At 40.7% G+C, this 15,997-nt stretch overlaps 1 protein-coding gene across 1 annotated transcript in view; it reads right to left on the reverse strand.

Moving 5' to 3' along the window:
- WDR44 (WD repeat domain 44) overlaps positions 1–15,997 on the reverse strand; it is a 464,168-nt gene that overhangs the window by 174,685 nt on the left and 273,486 nt on the right. Inside the window, exon 14 of the mRNA XM_069212536.1 lies at positions 7,583–7,705. Within this exon, the coding sequence (XP_069068637.1) occupies positions 7,583–7,705 (123 nt within the window). The remainder of the gene's footprint in view (positions 1–7,582; positions 7,706–15,997) is intronic.

The raw sequence follows: 15,997 nt of genomic DNA on the forward strand, positions 1-15,997 counted from the left end.
GACACGTATTTTAACGAATGCATATCTGCCTTCATCATCTGTCCAGGTTTGTAAGATTTTATATGGTAGGTTTTTATTGAAAAGGATAGCCACTCCACATTTCCGGATGGGTGTGGCAGTATCCATAGGATTTTTATGAGTTATATTGGCGTGTATTACTTGACCTATCCATTCTCTCTGCAGTTTCTCACTTTCTGATTCAGTAAGATGTGTTTCTTGTAATAAAGCAATATCTGGTTTTTGTTGACCAAGATAACTAATTATTTTTGTTCTCTTAATAAAGTGCGTCAAACCGTTAACATTTAAAGATACAACATTCAGAGGTTTTAACTTGTTAGAAGACATATTATAATGATATCAAAAAATATTTAAAAAAAAGAAAAACCCAAAATATAGAAATATATAATGCCAATCTATGAAAATGGATAAAAGAAGTAGAAGAGTTGAGAGAAAAGAATATGAGAGAAGAAAAAAAGAATTTAGAATATTATGATTATAGTTATGTAATTATATGAGATTTGAATCTTTAACTCAATATGGATTCGTTGAAAATGTAGTAACAGGAAAGTATCACTTATCAGAAGAGTCGATTATTACTGGACTGTCCAACTTAATAGATAAGACAGTATGTACACTGAGTGATTGAACTTTAATCAGGGGATAGAAGCCTGGAAGCTGTGAAAGGAAGATAGAGAAGAGGAAAAAAGGAGAGGGAACACTATTGTTAGGACATAGAATATATTTTCCTACGTCATAGATATAACAAACCACCCCTCTAGGATTAATATACTGAACTTTACTCATGGTTTGATGGGAGATCTGGATTTGTCTCTTGGGTGATTTTTTTTCCATGCCTTAAATTTACCACCATGTGTCCATTGTCCCTGCACAGGTATCCATTCACCTTGATCTGTATCCTCTGCAGAGATAGAAGGTGTGGGTTCTATAACGTCTGTATTTGAGGTACATTTGTGTTCCATTTCAGTGTCTTTATCATCAAGGTCATTCAAAAAGGATTCTAGATCGTGAGGGTCAAAATATTCTTTAGTTTTCCCTTGAAAAGTCACAATCATGGTGGCAGGTTCCAAAAGGCCATATTTGATCTCTCTTTTCTTTAACCTAGTACGTAAATTTAGAAATTGTTTCCTTTTGAAATTTGTAGGTGCAGAAAAATCTGCTGTAATTATTATCTGGGATGAGTCATATTCATAAGGTCCATGTTTTTTGGCGGCCATTATGATTTGACGGGCCTGTTGATGTAAACAGCATGCCAAAACATGTCTAGGTCTCGTAGATGATGTGATTCCACGTGAACGTACACAGTGGGCTCTTTGAAAATCAAGTGGCTGTGAAAAGGTGATTTTCGTTAAGGTTGGAAGAAAAGTGGTCAAAGTGTCCAAAATATTGTCCTTTTCTATTTGTTCCGGAAGGCCAATGATACGTAGATTATTCCTTCTGCTTCGGTCTTCTAACTCGATCACTTTTTGTTGCAGGTATCCAATATCTTGACTATTGTCAGGTATCTTGTCGATGAGGTTTTCAACAGCCGAAAGACGAGCATCCGTTGATTGCATATTAATCTGGAATTTTACAACTTCATTTATCAGTCCTTGGACTTCCGTGGTATTAGTGGATACTGTGTGTTCTAAAGAGGAAATGGACGATCTTATGGCTAGAAGTTCTTTCAAGATAGTATCCATATTCGTTGTAGATGCAGCAGCGGATTCAGCCATTATGTGCTGTGAGTTTGCAATCTCTGGTACTGTTTGTAAGGTTGCACTATATGATAGTTGACGCACAACTTTAGGATCTGACATGTATGGTATCTATTACGTTCCAGAAACTTATTTATGGTTGGTATCAAAGTTGCCTTGATAAGGTAAAGCCCACTGTGTAGTGCCTTCAATGAGAAAAGAGAGCAAGATTTTTCCAGATTTAGTTTGTAAATTTAATATGAGTTGTACTTTTGATGTGTAGACCCATGTATTTGACGGAGCATTACTGCTGTGAAGAGAAAAAAAAAAATACGAGGTTGCTTGGGCAACGCTTTGTGTCACGTTTGAATAAAGAACCGATATATAATTTGTTGATAACGAGTTTGAAGTGGATTTTATTTTTGCAAAGTTTAATCGTCATGTAGATTTTATGATTTACTACACTACAGTAGTATTATTTAAGTTGTAGAAACTGAACAAGCAACTTTGTTGGTTATTAATGCAGTCTTAGTATGCCTTTTCTCTGGAGGAGAGACCAATGAAAGAAAAAAAAAAAAGAAAAATGGGAAAAGAATAAAAACTGAATCCTTTATACAATCACCCATGTAGATGTCGACTGCAGAGGTTGAAATTAAGAAGAACACTTATATTCAATGTCCGAACATTTTAGTAACCCTCCAGGGTGAGAGAGAAAGTCTCAAGCATATAAGTCCACGTTATGCGTTTCGTTTTTATAAGCTTTAATTTATATCTTTTCCCCTTGTTCCTTCGTTTCTATCCTCTTTTCTCCTTGTTTTTTTTCCTTTAAAAGAAAAAAAAACGTGAAGTAGTATTGTCAAACAAACATAAGTTCAGAGTGTGTGTTTCTTAATTATTTGACGATATCTGGTGCATCGTGGTTGCATTATCCAAAAGTTATGGATCGGAAAGTTACATTGCATGTCTGAATTTCCTTTCGTGACTTTCGATTTGAAGTGAGCGTCGTTCAAGTCCACATTTCCCCCTATTGTACACTGTGCACTGTATATTTTAAGATTTTTTGCATTATGGGGTTAGCGTGGAGTGCATGACCGATGATATCCAGATGGCAAGCATTATTTGTTATTGAAGAATGCAAAGAAAGAAATATCATTTTGTCTTGGTGCTCCGATTTCCGTATCTTTGTTTCCAAGGGAGTGTCAATAAACTCCACAGCAGTAAAGATAAGGCGAGTCTTATTTAAATTTTCCAGTTTCAGTAGTTTCCTGTGGGGTTCCGATTAACTATTTTTGGCTTTTTTATATGATTTGACGGGGGAAAAGCATGCTTAGTCCCCTTCCTTCTCCCCGTTCCGTCCGGCTCTAGAATTGAGCCGCCATCTTCCTCGGCGCTTGGCTCCGCCCCCTAAAACATGTGTTTAAAGGGCTTGAGTTCAGTACAGAGAAAATCTATGAATGTCCGTAAGAGCAAACCGTTCTCTCAATGGACACAGAAACCACAACATACGCAGCAGAAGAGTTGTAAATTAATAACTGCTGAAAGAATGCAAACATTAACGAAGCCCCTTTAATGTCCACCCAAAAAAAGACAGGAAAGGCAGAACACTAACTAGAGCAGTTAAGTGATGTGAAGCTGTTAAATGACAGAACAGAGTGCCTTCCTGCAAGGCGGGTCAGCAGTTAGCATATACAGTCTGATAAAAAACTGCACTAATTAAAAAGCTTTCCAGAAATGCAGTTTGATAGTGTGAGGGCTAATTTTGACAGGGCCAAATGCGGTGTCAGTGGAATCAGGCCGCAGTGACAGCAACGGGGAGATTTTGGGGGCACAAAGGTGAGAGACAAAAGAAAAAAGTAAACGACTCCGATTCGGTTACAGTGAAACTGATACTCATGCAAAGTGGTGCTCCGATGTAGTTTGCGCTATATGAAACTTTAAAGCGCCATGGCCTCTGCGCAAAGCAGCAAAACAGGAGAAAAAAGTAGTGCACACACACAAAGGTACATTGCCAATCATGCAATAATCCATGTAACAAAGTCAGTCCGCAAGGCATAACAAAGCAGCCTCAAGGCGGGACAAACAAAGCATTTACCTAGAAAATCAAGGGAATTTTGAAAGGCAGGCCCAGGAGCTAATGAAAGTGTTGGGCGTGAGATGGGCGTGGTTATAGCCCACAGATTACATTACTGCAGATGGAATGAAACCGGTACATTGTGAAGGACACAGTGTGAAAATTGTAGAAAACAATAAATGAGAAGTGCAAAAGTTAGGTCCTTCTCTGTGAACCAGTGGATATATATATGGTTTGTTCGGATACAAATGTACTAAATTGATTGACTTGCCACAATTAGTTCTGTGTTCGAGCTTCCAAATCACATTAATACACTTAAAATGAGTCTAAACTTTCCATCCTGGCAAATTACTTTACAGGTCTGTCGTCATCCAGAATGGAGGCAATTTTTAAAACAGCATATGACAGAACTCTATTTGTCGAGTACCATAAGAAATGCGTGGAATGGCAATGAATACCCCCAAAAAAGAGATACAGCGCCTGGAAGTCTAACAAGCAGACTGCCACTGTTTGTATCTTACTGGCAACGTTGTTTTGAGGCCCAGACACACAATCCTTGCATGCTAAATAATGTACCCTTCCGAGGTGCATAATTTGCTTGCCCTTACTTCATTAATGCATTCGTCTGTTGTTGCTCAATTCCAGTGGCACCGAGTATGAATCTTCCTCCACAGTAATGGACCCTTCTGCTCGCCAGAGACCATGGAAATTTGGGCCATCTAACACTTAAGGGCTGCTACCTCCCCCTGCAGCACCTTGATATTGTCTCCAGCAGTTGTGACTTTATCTGCTACTTTCCACAGATCAGCATGAAGGAGATTGACATCTATAGAGACAGTCTCTATTTTGTGTTAGAACGCAGTCTAGAAGCCATGTATGGTCGCCAAAAGCTCAGCCCTGGAGGGCTCCTGATGCCTCTTCCGGGAGCCCTCAGTATTGTCCGCCCCTCCCTGTCGCATGAGTCTCTGGGTCTGCTGGCTCGGAGCAGTGTACTAAGTAATGGTGTTTGCAGGATGTGAGTAGGCCAATCTGTCCTTGCCCTTGGTCTTCGTGTGGGAGCATCAACGCATATCCACCAGCTAGTTCCAATTTAAGTATCCACTGCCTATGGTCCTCGTGCCTCTGAATCATAGCCCTCAGTCTCCAGGCCGCGTACGCAGTGGTCGACAGCCAGACGCACTCCGTCTGGGGGGTAACAATTGATCCCACTCCTGCTCCAAACTGCAGGCCCTAATGAACAGTACACTCCATGTCACCCACCAGGCCTAAGGTACCACCCGCTTCGGCAACATAGCTCCAGCGGTCATAAGGCACCCCCATGCTTGCCGCACCGGCGCAGTATTGTCCCAATGGGTCATTCCACTCCCACTTGTGGCAAAGTGAATCTTCGCAGGTCAAGAGCACCAGCCCTGCTCTTTTGCCATAGTCCTCAGTGTCTGCCACCCATCCAGGCCACCTTGCGGTCTACGGCCGGACCTCAAGGTGTCTTTCCTGGCACTTCTCAGGGGCCTCTCCCATGAGCCAGCAGGCAATCAGTCAGACTGCCCCGTGATCAGCCGCTCTTCAATTTAGTCACCAAGTGGGCCACAGCGCACCCCACATCCCCTGGATCTAAGGCAGGGCCATGTGACCACAGCTGCCGAAGAAAGAAAGGAGAGAGAGGTGCCCGGGACGCTGGCCAAGACCAGAGGGCTGCCTTCAGTAGGTCCACTCTGCCACTCAGCAGGTAGGCTGTGCCCCCTGGCGTCCGCCAGCCACGGTCCCTAAACAGGCAGCAGTGTTCCCACCTGTGCTCCCCCAAGGCAGCTTAGCCACTCTGCTCAGGACTGCAGGAGAGACTTATGAGGACGCTCTCTTGGCATCAGATTGCTCTCTGCTGAAGCAGGTGACACCGGTGCACCCCTCGGTTTCAGCAAGGACTTCAGTCAGCAGCCCACTCAATTCCTGGTACGTTTGGCCAATTTGCTTGGCCGCGCTCCTTGTACTCATATATTGGCCTATACAAACAGCACCTTGTTAAATAAGCAAGATCAAGCTTCATCACCATTAAAACACTACAATGCATCGTCCCCCACCTCGGATTTGTACACAAGGTGCTGGTTACTATCTCTCTTGTACTATCTAAACTGGATTACGCTAATTGCCTCAATCATGGATCACCTGTATCTACTATGAAAAAACTGCAACACATTCAGAACTCAGCTACCAGACTACTACTGCAAGCCACAAGCCCACACCTCCCCTGCCTTGAGGGACCTATATTGCCAGAAGATCCACCTTCAAGCTGCTTTGTATCACCCACAAAACAATACATGGAACAGGACCGCTTTTCAAAATCACCAAATACATTCAACAAAGAAACCGCCACACATGATTGGCACCCCGCCTCAATAGACACCATATAGGAAAAAAACAACAGAAGGAACATCTTTTGCTTTTCAAGCGGCCAAACTATGGAATTCATTACCCCCAAATATAAGATCCACAGATAACTAACTTATCTTCAGAAGACTACTCAAGAGTTGGCTCTTTCCTACATAACCATCAAATTTAAACAGCAATGGGCTGTGTATCCCCATGTACGTAAACATTTATAATCTGATTATATGTGAATATCTAGATATGTGTATTTCTTTGTACAAATAGGTATAACTATTTTATCTTAAAATATATACATACTCTTTATACCTGTTTTTAACAAATGTATAGTTTACTTACAGTTAAATGTATATATGTGTAGGTTTATGTATGAATATATATACACATATATATATATATATATATATATATACACACCGTACGTTTAACATGTTAATTGGTCATTGCATAGTTTATATGTAAGTTGTTTGATTAGATGATTATGAGTGTTTTTATTTTATTTATCACAATAGGTAAATATCTTAACTATTTATCTACAAGCATTTCAGTATTGAAATATTGAGTAAAGATAAAATAATTTTTATAAAAGTGCACAAATAAATTAACTTCAAATACTGCAACTCTTGAAAGTCTGTTTATACAATAAAACTTACATCTCAATATAGTACATTCCTTACACACATATTCCCTTACCATGTAATCATGTATATGTATATTTATTACTTTAGTCCTGCTGTACAAGAGGAAAAAAAAATACTCTCTCAAAAGCTTTATTTTCTCACCATCACCCTATACCTCTATCTATCTATCTATCCTCTATCTCCAATCTCTGATTCATACCAAACCCATTCTCATACTATGATCTCAAAAATAACTCTTCCCTCCTCTACCTCCTCCTGGCTCACCCCAAACCTCAGTTTACTCCTGTGATCTCACAAACAACCCTACTAAATTATCTCATGTATCTCTCCTTTGACTCATCCTAAACCCCATTTTACTATTATGAATTCCGTAATCTCTTTCCACAAACTCTTCCTTCCTACATCGCTCCTTTACTCATCCCAGCCCTCATCTTACAACTATGATCTCCCAGTTAACACTTTTGGATTCTTCCCTCCTCTATCCCTCCATTATTCTATTCAATCCAAATACAGACTCACATGTCCTCTACTCAGATTAAATCAGACCTCCCTATACTAATTCTGTACTCATATTTCCTTTTACTAATCCACCACTAATCCTTTTGCGTTCCGGAGTAGCATACTACTCGCGGAAAAGCGATTCAATGCCTCATCAGGAGCAGTATGCGCTATATAAATACAAGTACAACTGCAATCCCAGGTAAATCCACAAAATCACATACAACAGTTGCAGGCAGTGATACAAAGTTTCAAAATGAATTGGTGGCAGCTCTGCTGCTAAAGAGAGAAATACTCACTCTTGGGTGAAAAGCTATTGCAGTGACAAAGTCTATATGCTGGAAGCAACATAGACATTCTCTTCTAGATATGTGCCACAGTCGTACCGTCTTGTCCATAGAAGAAGAGAGTAAAAAGTAATTCTGTAAGACAGAAAAGTATAGAATGGTAACCATCTTTGAAAATTGACAACATCAAAAGCACCTTTCACTGCGATTATAAATCAGATGTGATTTAATCTGGAACACGTTTTAAAAACACAGAATTAATTTTAATGTATTAATTTATTTGCAGTGTTAGAGCATTTATCAGCATAAATTATTAATAAAAGTCCTTTGCTACCAAGCATTGCCTTTTACAAGTGTTCCCAATGTTCAATCTTAGGCAAAGCAAGTGCGGTAATTGGGCTATATTTCCCAATTTCTACGAAAAAAAGTCTCGATCTGTAATATCTGCACCACTCCAACCACTAAAAAATACTTTTTAGAAACTGGGTCTATAGTTGGTAGAGGTATGTACCCTGTCCAAGCAGTGACCACAGGAATGTCAGGGTAAGTCACAACACAACCTAAATTATTCTAGGGTGTTGCTGCTGTCCCAATTTTGATTTGTTTGCCACCACCGCAGATCTTCTGAGGTGTCCTCCGAGATCTGGACCATGTCGGAGAGATTCCCTTCAAGTTGTGCCCACTGGAACTGCAGAGCGTGCATATGCCAGTGGGCATGTGTTACAAGCAGGATGCAGGAAGCCATGAGGCCCAGCAGCCTCAGAGTCAGTCTCACGGACATTCAGGATAGAGGTTGAAACATCAGTTTTATAGCCAGAATATCGTGGACTCCCCGTTCAGGAGGATAATACCAAAACTGCACCGTGTCCAAAACAGCTCCAATGAAGGGGAGCATCTGAGAGGGAGTGAGGTGTGACTTTAGCATACTGATAGTGAACCCCCGCGAATGCATGAGGTCCACTGTAGTCTGGAGGTTGTAGGCGACAGCCTGGGGCGAGCCCACGTTTCACAGTCAGTCATTGAGAGAAGGAAGCACTGGCACCCCTGATCCCCGCAGATGAGCTGCAACCACCGCCATCACTTTGGTGAACACCTGAGGGGCTCTGGTAAGTCCAAAGCAGAGCACGGTGAACTGAATGTGTAGCACTCTTTCACTGGAACAAGTGAAAAATGGACCTGTAATTAGACAGTTGGCAAGGGTTGGTTGATTTAATGGAAATCTAATCTGAAGTGCACACCTGGAATCTACAGAATCCCAGTCTTAAACAACAATAGGGGGTCTAACGAAGTTCAGCAAAGAGTTTGAAGGACCTTTCCTATCCCTATAATATACCGCTTACAGAGCAGTGGTTCACCCGCAATGTCTACGCACTCTATTTGTCACTTTACTGGATATTTTTGTACCTTAAAATGCATAGTTACACACAACGAAAAAGTGGAATTATGATGTTTTAGATTTTAAAACGGTTAATAGTCAAAATAATTTTTCATGGAACCTCTTGTGGAATTGCTGCTTTGAAGTAGCAGTATGGTGAAGACAAAATGCCACTTAACTATAAACAACGCAATTGTCTCTTGCTTGCTGCGCTGTATGTTCCTGAAATGAGCATTATACCGACATCTAGTGCTGTTTGTTCCTTAAGAAATGTACTTATGGTACAAAATTTAACTTGTGATTACATATCTGAAATCTACAATGCAAGAGCATGCCAACTCCAACGTTGATTACTGTATTTACCCAACCTTCCATTCAGAGAACGTGTCTGCTTGTAGATCACAAAAACAGTGTGAAATGCTTAATAAAGCTAACTGTCAACCCCCTAACTTGACCTCCATACAGAAGGCGGGTGGCACACTCAAATCTACAGGATGGCAAGCTGCAAACAGTTGGTCAGAGGTAAGACACATTTTCTGTTTGCAGCATGTGTTTCATCCTCATGAGACTGAGATGGACAGAAAGCAGAGTTAGCTGTAGATCATTAGACCTACTTGTGCTTCCATTTTTTTTAGATTATCAAATATTTTTTTTAATGTACAGGCAGATTACCAGTTGTCTTGCAAATATCCATATGATTCATGTTACCAGGGAAAATTGTAGTGTTCCTTTTTATGAATGGGCCTGCGGAATTGTTTCGCGTTAATAAGAAACCAGAATGCCTCGCAATATTCACCAGGCTATGCTCCTTTCAGAAACAGTTTATGAAACACATTTAGTATTCAATTAACATATAGTGAATGGAGTGCCCTTTCGGTCTTGCTTGAAAGTTTGAAAAGAAGGTTAGAAGTTCAATGCTTCGAGTGAGGTGAGAGGCGATGCCAACTTTGGAAGGAATTATAAACTTACCTTTGTGGACATGAAAAAGTGTCTTCCACTGATGGCACTTATAATTCACTAACTGAACAGGTTAGTAATTGCTACCGGAAATTCAACTTGCCCTGTTAACGCCTAAAGTGAGAATGACTGCAGTGGCTCAAGAGGACACAGGATAACATTGATATCCCAAGTGTGGACACAGCATGCCCTAGATTGGATAACTCTTCTTAATCCAAGCATGAAGGATTTAATGATAGCGATTTCCTAAACAGAAAATGATTGGCTATTTTGCATGCAGGCTGCCACAAATGCACACGAATTGAGCGTAGACTAGACCATAAAGGTATTGCTCTAGGTGTAACGGAATTACAGTAAGCTGAAGAACAAAGTCCATTCACAGGAGTGAACAAAGCTTTTTCGCTTTCCAGCTTAGCTCGCTCATAATGTGGAGAAGATGCTTCCTTAACAAATTGACTGTTTTACACTGTTAACATGTTTGGGCAAACGCTGAGCCTGCAACATGACTGTATGGACATCTTATACACCAGGAGCACTATACCTTTTTGGCACATGATAGTGCAATACTAAGGACATGGGTAAATGACAACATATTGAAAACCTGGTGTACTATACCTTTCTGGCATATGTTAGTGCAAGATTAACATCATGAGTGTGTGGACATTTTCTGTACCACCCAGTGAATCACTGGAAGAAGTGGAGAAGTGTATGAAGCTGCCTGATCATTTAAGACATTGAGGAATCCCTATAGACTGGGGTTGTGAAAACTGAGATGCAAAGCATGGGCATTTATTATTTTTTATTCAGATGTATGTGGAGTGTCCCCCTCCCTTGGAAGAACAAGTAGGCAAATGTCGTGGTTGGGAGAGCAGTGCTACATCTTTGATATAGACGTAGGAAGTATGCTCCTCGCTTTTCTCCAAATTTACTACATGGCTGTACTTATGTGGTGTTGAAATTAGACAAAAGCTATTATTCTAAAAACAAAATCTCACTGAAACAGTTTACGGAGCTGTCACTATAGGTCTTGATCCCCGTGTCCTGAAAAATTTATTTTTCAGTTCAAAAGTTTTTATTAGGTTATCCTGAAAACATTTTTAAAAATGTGAAAAAGGTGGCAATTTAGGAATACCCAGACTCCCCACATGTTGGTGGGGAGGTGGGGGTTGGGGGGAATTGGGTGGAGTGTGTGTGTGTGGGGGGGGGTGCGGGGGGGGACAACCCAGTGATTATATTTTTTTTCCTGGGCTGCTGGTTCTGCAGGACCCAGGCACAGTGGTACTCCAGCAGAAGCTGCTGCACAAGTTTCAACTTCATGACCACAGTGCTATGCAAGCTTCCCAGTGGAACCATGGGGTGGAAGCTTGTGTGGTGAGTACCGTGGTTCTCAAAAATAATTTAAAATAAAAAATAAAGAAGAGAATGTGAGTTGGACACGAGGGTATATGTGTGTGTGTATATATATATATATGGAAAATGTCACTTACCCAGTGTACATCTCTTTGTGGCATGTAGTGCTGCAGATTCACATGCTATGCATAGGTCACGCCATCCAGTGTTGGGCTCGGAGTGTTACGAGTTGTTTTTCTTCGAAGAAGTCTTTTTTCGAGCCACGGCATCCAATGACTCCTCCTTTCGGTGATAGTGTGCATGGGCATCGACTCCTTTGTTAGATTGTTTTCCCGCAGAAGGGTGTAGGAAGGAGTGATAGAGCGAAAGAATGTAAATGTACAACTAAATGTAGTAAGTAAATAAGATGTCCATGTAAATATAAAAAAATATATATATGTACATACATATGTACAAATAAATACTGCAACGACTACAGGCTTCCGGGGAAGAGGGAGGGTGCATGTGAATATACAGCACTACATGCCACGAACAGATGTACACTGGGTAAGTGACATTTTCCGTTTGATGGTATGTGTAGCTGCAGATCCACATGCTATGCATAGACTAAAAAGCAGTCCTTCTCCCAAAACAGTGGTGGCTAGCCTGTAGGAGTTAAATAGTTTGAAATAAAGTTTTTAGTACAGCTAGACCAACATTGGCCTGTTGCTTTGAAAATACATCCACACAGTAATGTTTTGTAAATGTATGTGGAGTGGACCATGTGGCAGCTTTACATATGTCTGCCATTGGTATGTTACCTAGGAAAGCCATGGAAGAACCTTTTTCCTAGTGGAATGTGCTTTTGGTGTTATTAAAAGTTGTCTTTTTGTTTTAATGTAACATGTTTGGATGCATTTTACAATCCATCTAGCTAATCCTTGTTTAGAGATAGGATTTCCTTTATGTGGCTGTTGAAAAGCAATGAAAAGCTTTTTAGTTTTTCTAAACTCTTTTGCTCTATCAACATAGTACATTAGAGCTCTTTTAAGGTCAAGAGTATGAAGCGCTCTTTCAGCAGTTGAGTCTGGCTGTGGGAAGAAGACCTGCAATTCCACTGTTTGGTTAATGTGAAAAGGAGAAACTACTTTTGGCAAACATTCTGGATTTGTCCTAAGTACTACTTTATGTTTGTGTACTTGGAAAAATGGTTCCTCCGGAGTGAATGCTTGTATTTCACTAACTCTTCTTAATAAAGTCATTGCTACTAAGAAAGCAACTTTCCAAGTTAGAAATTGAATATCACATGAATGCATGGGCTCGAATGGGGGTCCCATTAATCTTGTGATTAAAATATTCAGATTCCAAGCAGGAACTGGTGGGGTTCTTGGTGGAATAATACGCTTAAGTCCTTCCATAAATTCTTTAATAACAGGAACTCTAAAGAGAGAAGTATGTTGTATAGTTTTTAAGTATGCTGATATAGCAGTAAGATTAATTTTAATAGAGGAAAAAGCTAAATTTACTTTTTGTAAATGAAGTAGGTAGCATACAATATCTTGTATTGATGCTTTAAGTGGGGCTATATTTTTGGGCTGACAGTAGTAAACAAAACGTTTCCACTTGTTAGCATAGCATTTCCTAGTTGTAGGTTTGCATGCCTGTTTTAGAACTTCCATACATTCTAATGGAAGGTGTAAGTATCCAAATTCTATGACTCCAGGAGGCAAATCACTAAATTGAGAACACTGGGATTGGGATGTCTGATTTCACGTTTGTTCTGTGTTAACAAATCTGGTCTGTTTGCAAGTTTGCGATGAGGTACTACTGACAGATCTAGGAGTGTTGTGTACAAATGTTGCCGTGCCCACATGGGGGCAATGAGTATCATGGTGAGAGAGGTGTGACGCAGTCTGTTGACCATAAATGGAATTAACGGGATGGGGGAAAAGCATAAGCAAATATCCCTGGCCAGTTGATCCATAAAGCATTGCCCTTAGACAGAGGGTGTGGGTGTCTGGATGCAAAGTTTTGGCATTTTGCGTTTTCACTTGTTGCGAGTAGGTCTATTTCTGGTGTTCCCCACATTTGAAAGTACTTTTGAAGTACCTGAGATTGAATCTCCCATTCGTGTATCTATTGCTGTGTCCTGCTTAGTAGGTCTGCTAGCTGATTGTGTATCCCTGGGATGTATTACGCTAGCAGGTAAATGTGATTGTGAATTGCCCATTTCCAAATTGTTTGGGCTAGAAGGGACAGTTGAGATGAATGTGTTCCTGCTTGTTTCCTCAGTTAATACATTGTTGTCATATTGTCTGTTTTTATCAAAACAGTTTTGTGCTTGAGAAGGGGTTGACAAGCTTTTAGGGCAAGAAACACAGCTAACAATTCTAAATGGTTTATGTGATAAGTTAACTGTATTGAATTCCATTCCCCTTGTATGTTAAGGATACTGAGGTGAGCTCCCCAGCCTATCATTGATGCGTCTGTTGCTATTGTGGTCTGAGGCACAGGGTCCTGAAATGACCGCCCTTTTATTAAATTGTTGTGATTCCACTATTGAAGAGATTTGTGCGTTTGGCGGTCTAACAACACTAGATTCTGCAATTGACCCTGTGCTTGAGACCATTGCTGTGAGAGACGCTGTTGTAGTGTTCTCATATTTAATCTTGCATGCAGTACTATTGCTATGCATGATGCCATCATTCCCAATAGTTTCATGATAAACGTTACAGTGTAACGTTGATTGGGCTGTACCTGTGATATAAGATTTTGAAAAGCTTGTATCCTTTGTGTATTTGGATAGGCTAAGGCTTTTGCGTATTGAGAAGAGCACCTAGGTAAGATTGAACCTGTGTTGGTTGAAGATGGTAATTGATTGTGAACCCCAATGTGTGTAAGGTTTCTATTGAGTATTGAGAGTGTTCCTGGCATTGTATGATATTGTTTGATTTTATTAGCCAGTCTTCTAGATAAGGAAAGACATGTATGTGTTGTCTTCTTAGGCAAGCTGCTACTACTGCTAGACATTTTGTGAAAACCCTTGGAGCTGTTGTTATGCCGAAGGGAAGAACTCTGAATTGGTAGTGGTTTCCTGCTATTACAAACCTTGGGTATTTTTGATGAGCTGGATGTATGGGGATATGAAAATAGGCATCTTTGAGATCTAATGCAGTCATGTAATCTTGTTTTTGCAGTATTGGAATGACGTCCTGCAGAGTTACCATGTGAAAATGTTCTGACAGGATATATAGATTAAGTGGTCTGAGATCCAGAATGGGTCTGAGTGCGCCATCCTTTTTGGATATGAGGAAATATAGTGAATATACTCATGTTCCCTGTTGAGATTTTGGTACCAATTCTATTGCTTCTTTTATAGCGATTGTACCTCTTGTTGTACCAGAACGCTGTATTCTGGGGACAGCCTGTGATGGCGAAGGAGAATGTTTGGAGGATTAGAAATGAGTTCTAGGCAGTAACCATTGCGGATAATTGAAAGTACCCACTGGTCTGTGGTGATATTTTGCCATTGGGAGTGGAATTGCTGCAGTCTGTCCCCCACAGGAGATGTGTGGGGTTGTGGTATACTGAGGAAGTCACTGTTTTGAGGGAGTGTTTATACTTCTAGCTGCTGTATCGGCTGCGTCAAGAGCAGATCTTATTTGGTTATTGCTAATTGTTGAGCTCTTTTTTTATGTTCTTTTGGTAGGTATTGTAAAAATTCCTGCATTTTGTCCCAGTGTGCCGTGTCATATTGCACTAGCAGGGCTTGTGAATTGGCAATGTGCCATTGGTTAGCTGCTTGTATAGCTACACTCTTACCAGCAGCATCAAACGTTCTGCTTTCTTTGTCAGCAGGAGGGGTATCCCCTGAAGATTGGCTATTGGCCCTTTTCCTAGCAGTGCTGACTACAACAGAGTCTGGTGGTACCTGTTGTGTAATATAAACCGGGTCTGTTGGTGCTCGCTTGTATTTTTTGTCTATTATGGGAGTCAAAATTCTCACCTTAACAGGTTCTTTAAATATGTCGTCTGCGTGTCTAAGCATACCAGGCAACATCTGCAAGCACTGGTATTGTGAGTGATTGGAGGACAATGTGTTGAAAAGAAAATCCTCCTCCAAAGGCTCAGCGTGCATTTGAACCCCATGGTATGCAGCTGCTCTTGAAATGACCTGTGTATAAGCCGTGTTATCTTCTGGTGGCGAATGTTTGGACGGATAGAGGTCTGGGTCATTTAGTGGTATGGGATCTGGATCATACAATTCTCAGGGGTCAACTTGTCCTCCACGCGAATATGTATGGGAATGTGTTGGTGAAGGCAATGGTGATGGGGTAGTAGGTGGTGGAGAGAAAGAAAGTTGTGGCGAATGTGGTGGAGAAATATGTAAAGGTAATGGTTTCTCCTTCCTTCTAAACATCTTTGCTGGTGGTGGAGCAGTGTCAAGAGTCTCTTGAAACACCAGCTTTCTCTTGGTTAGTGGGGGAGGTGAAGCAATGATCTTCCCAGTCTCCTTTTGAACATGTATCCTTCCTTTTTTGGTGACCAAGATTTCAAGGACTGGCTGAATATCTGAGTCTTCAGAAAGATATTCTGATGTTATAGCTGTTTTAGAGGATTGATCATCAATTGTCTCTGACCTGTGTTTTAATCGGCTTGAAAGTCATTGTTCCTGTGTATAAAAAGATTTTTTTCGGTTCCGAAGTGGATACCTTTTCAGTCCCGAAGGTACAGCCTGTGGTTTCGACTCCGAAGCCGGACGTAGA

This window comes from Pleurodeles waltl, chromosome 2_1, assembly GCF_031143425.1.
Source record: "Pleurodeles waltl isolate 20211129_DDA chromosome 2_1, aPleWal1.hap1.20221129, whole genome shotgun sequence".
Lineage (NCBI taxonomy): Eukaryota > Metazoa > Chordata > Amphibia > Caudata > Salamandridae > Pleurodeles > Pleurodeles waltl.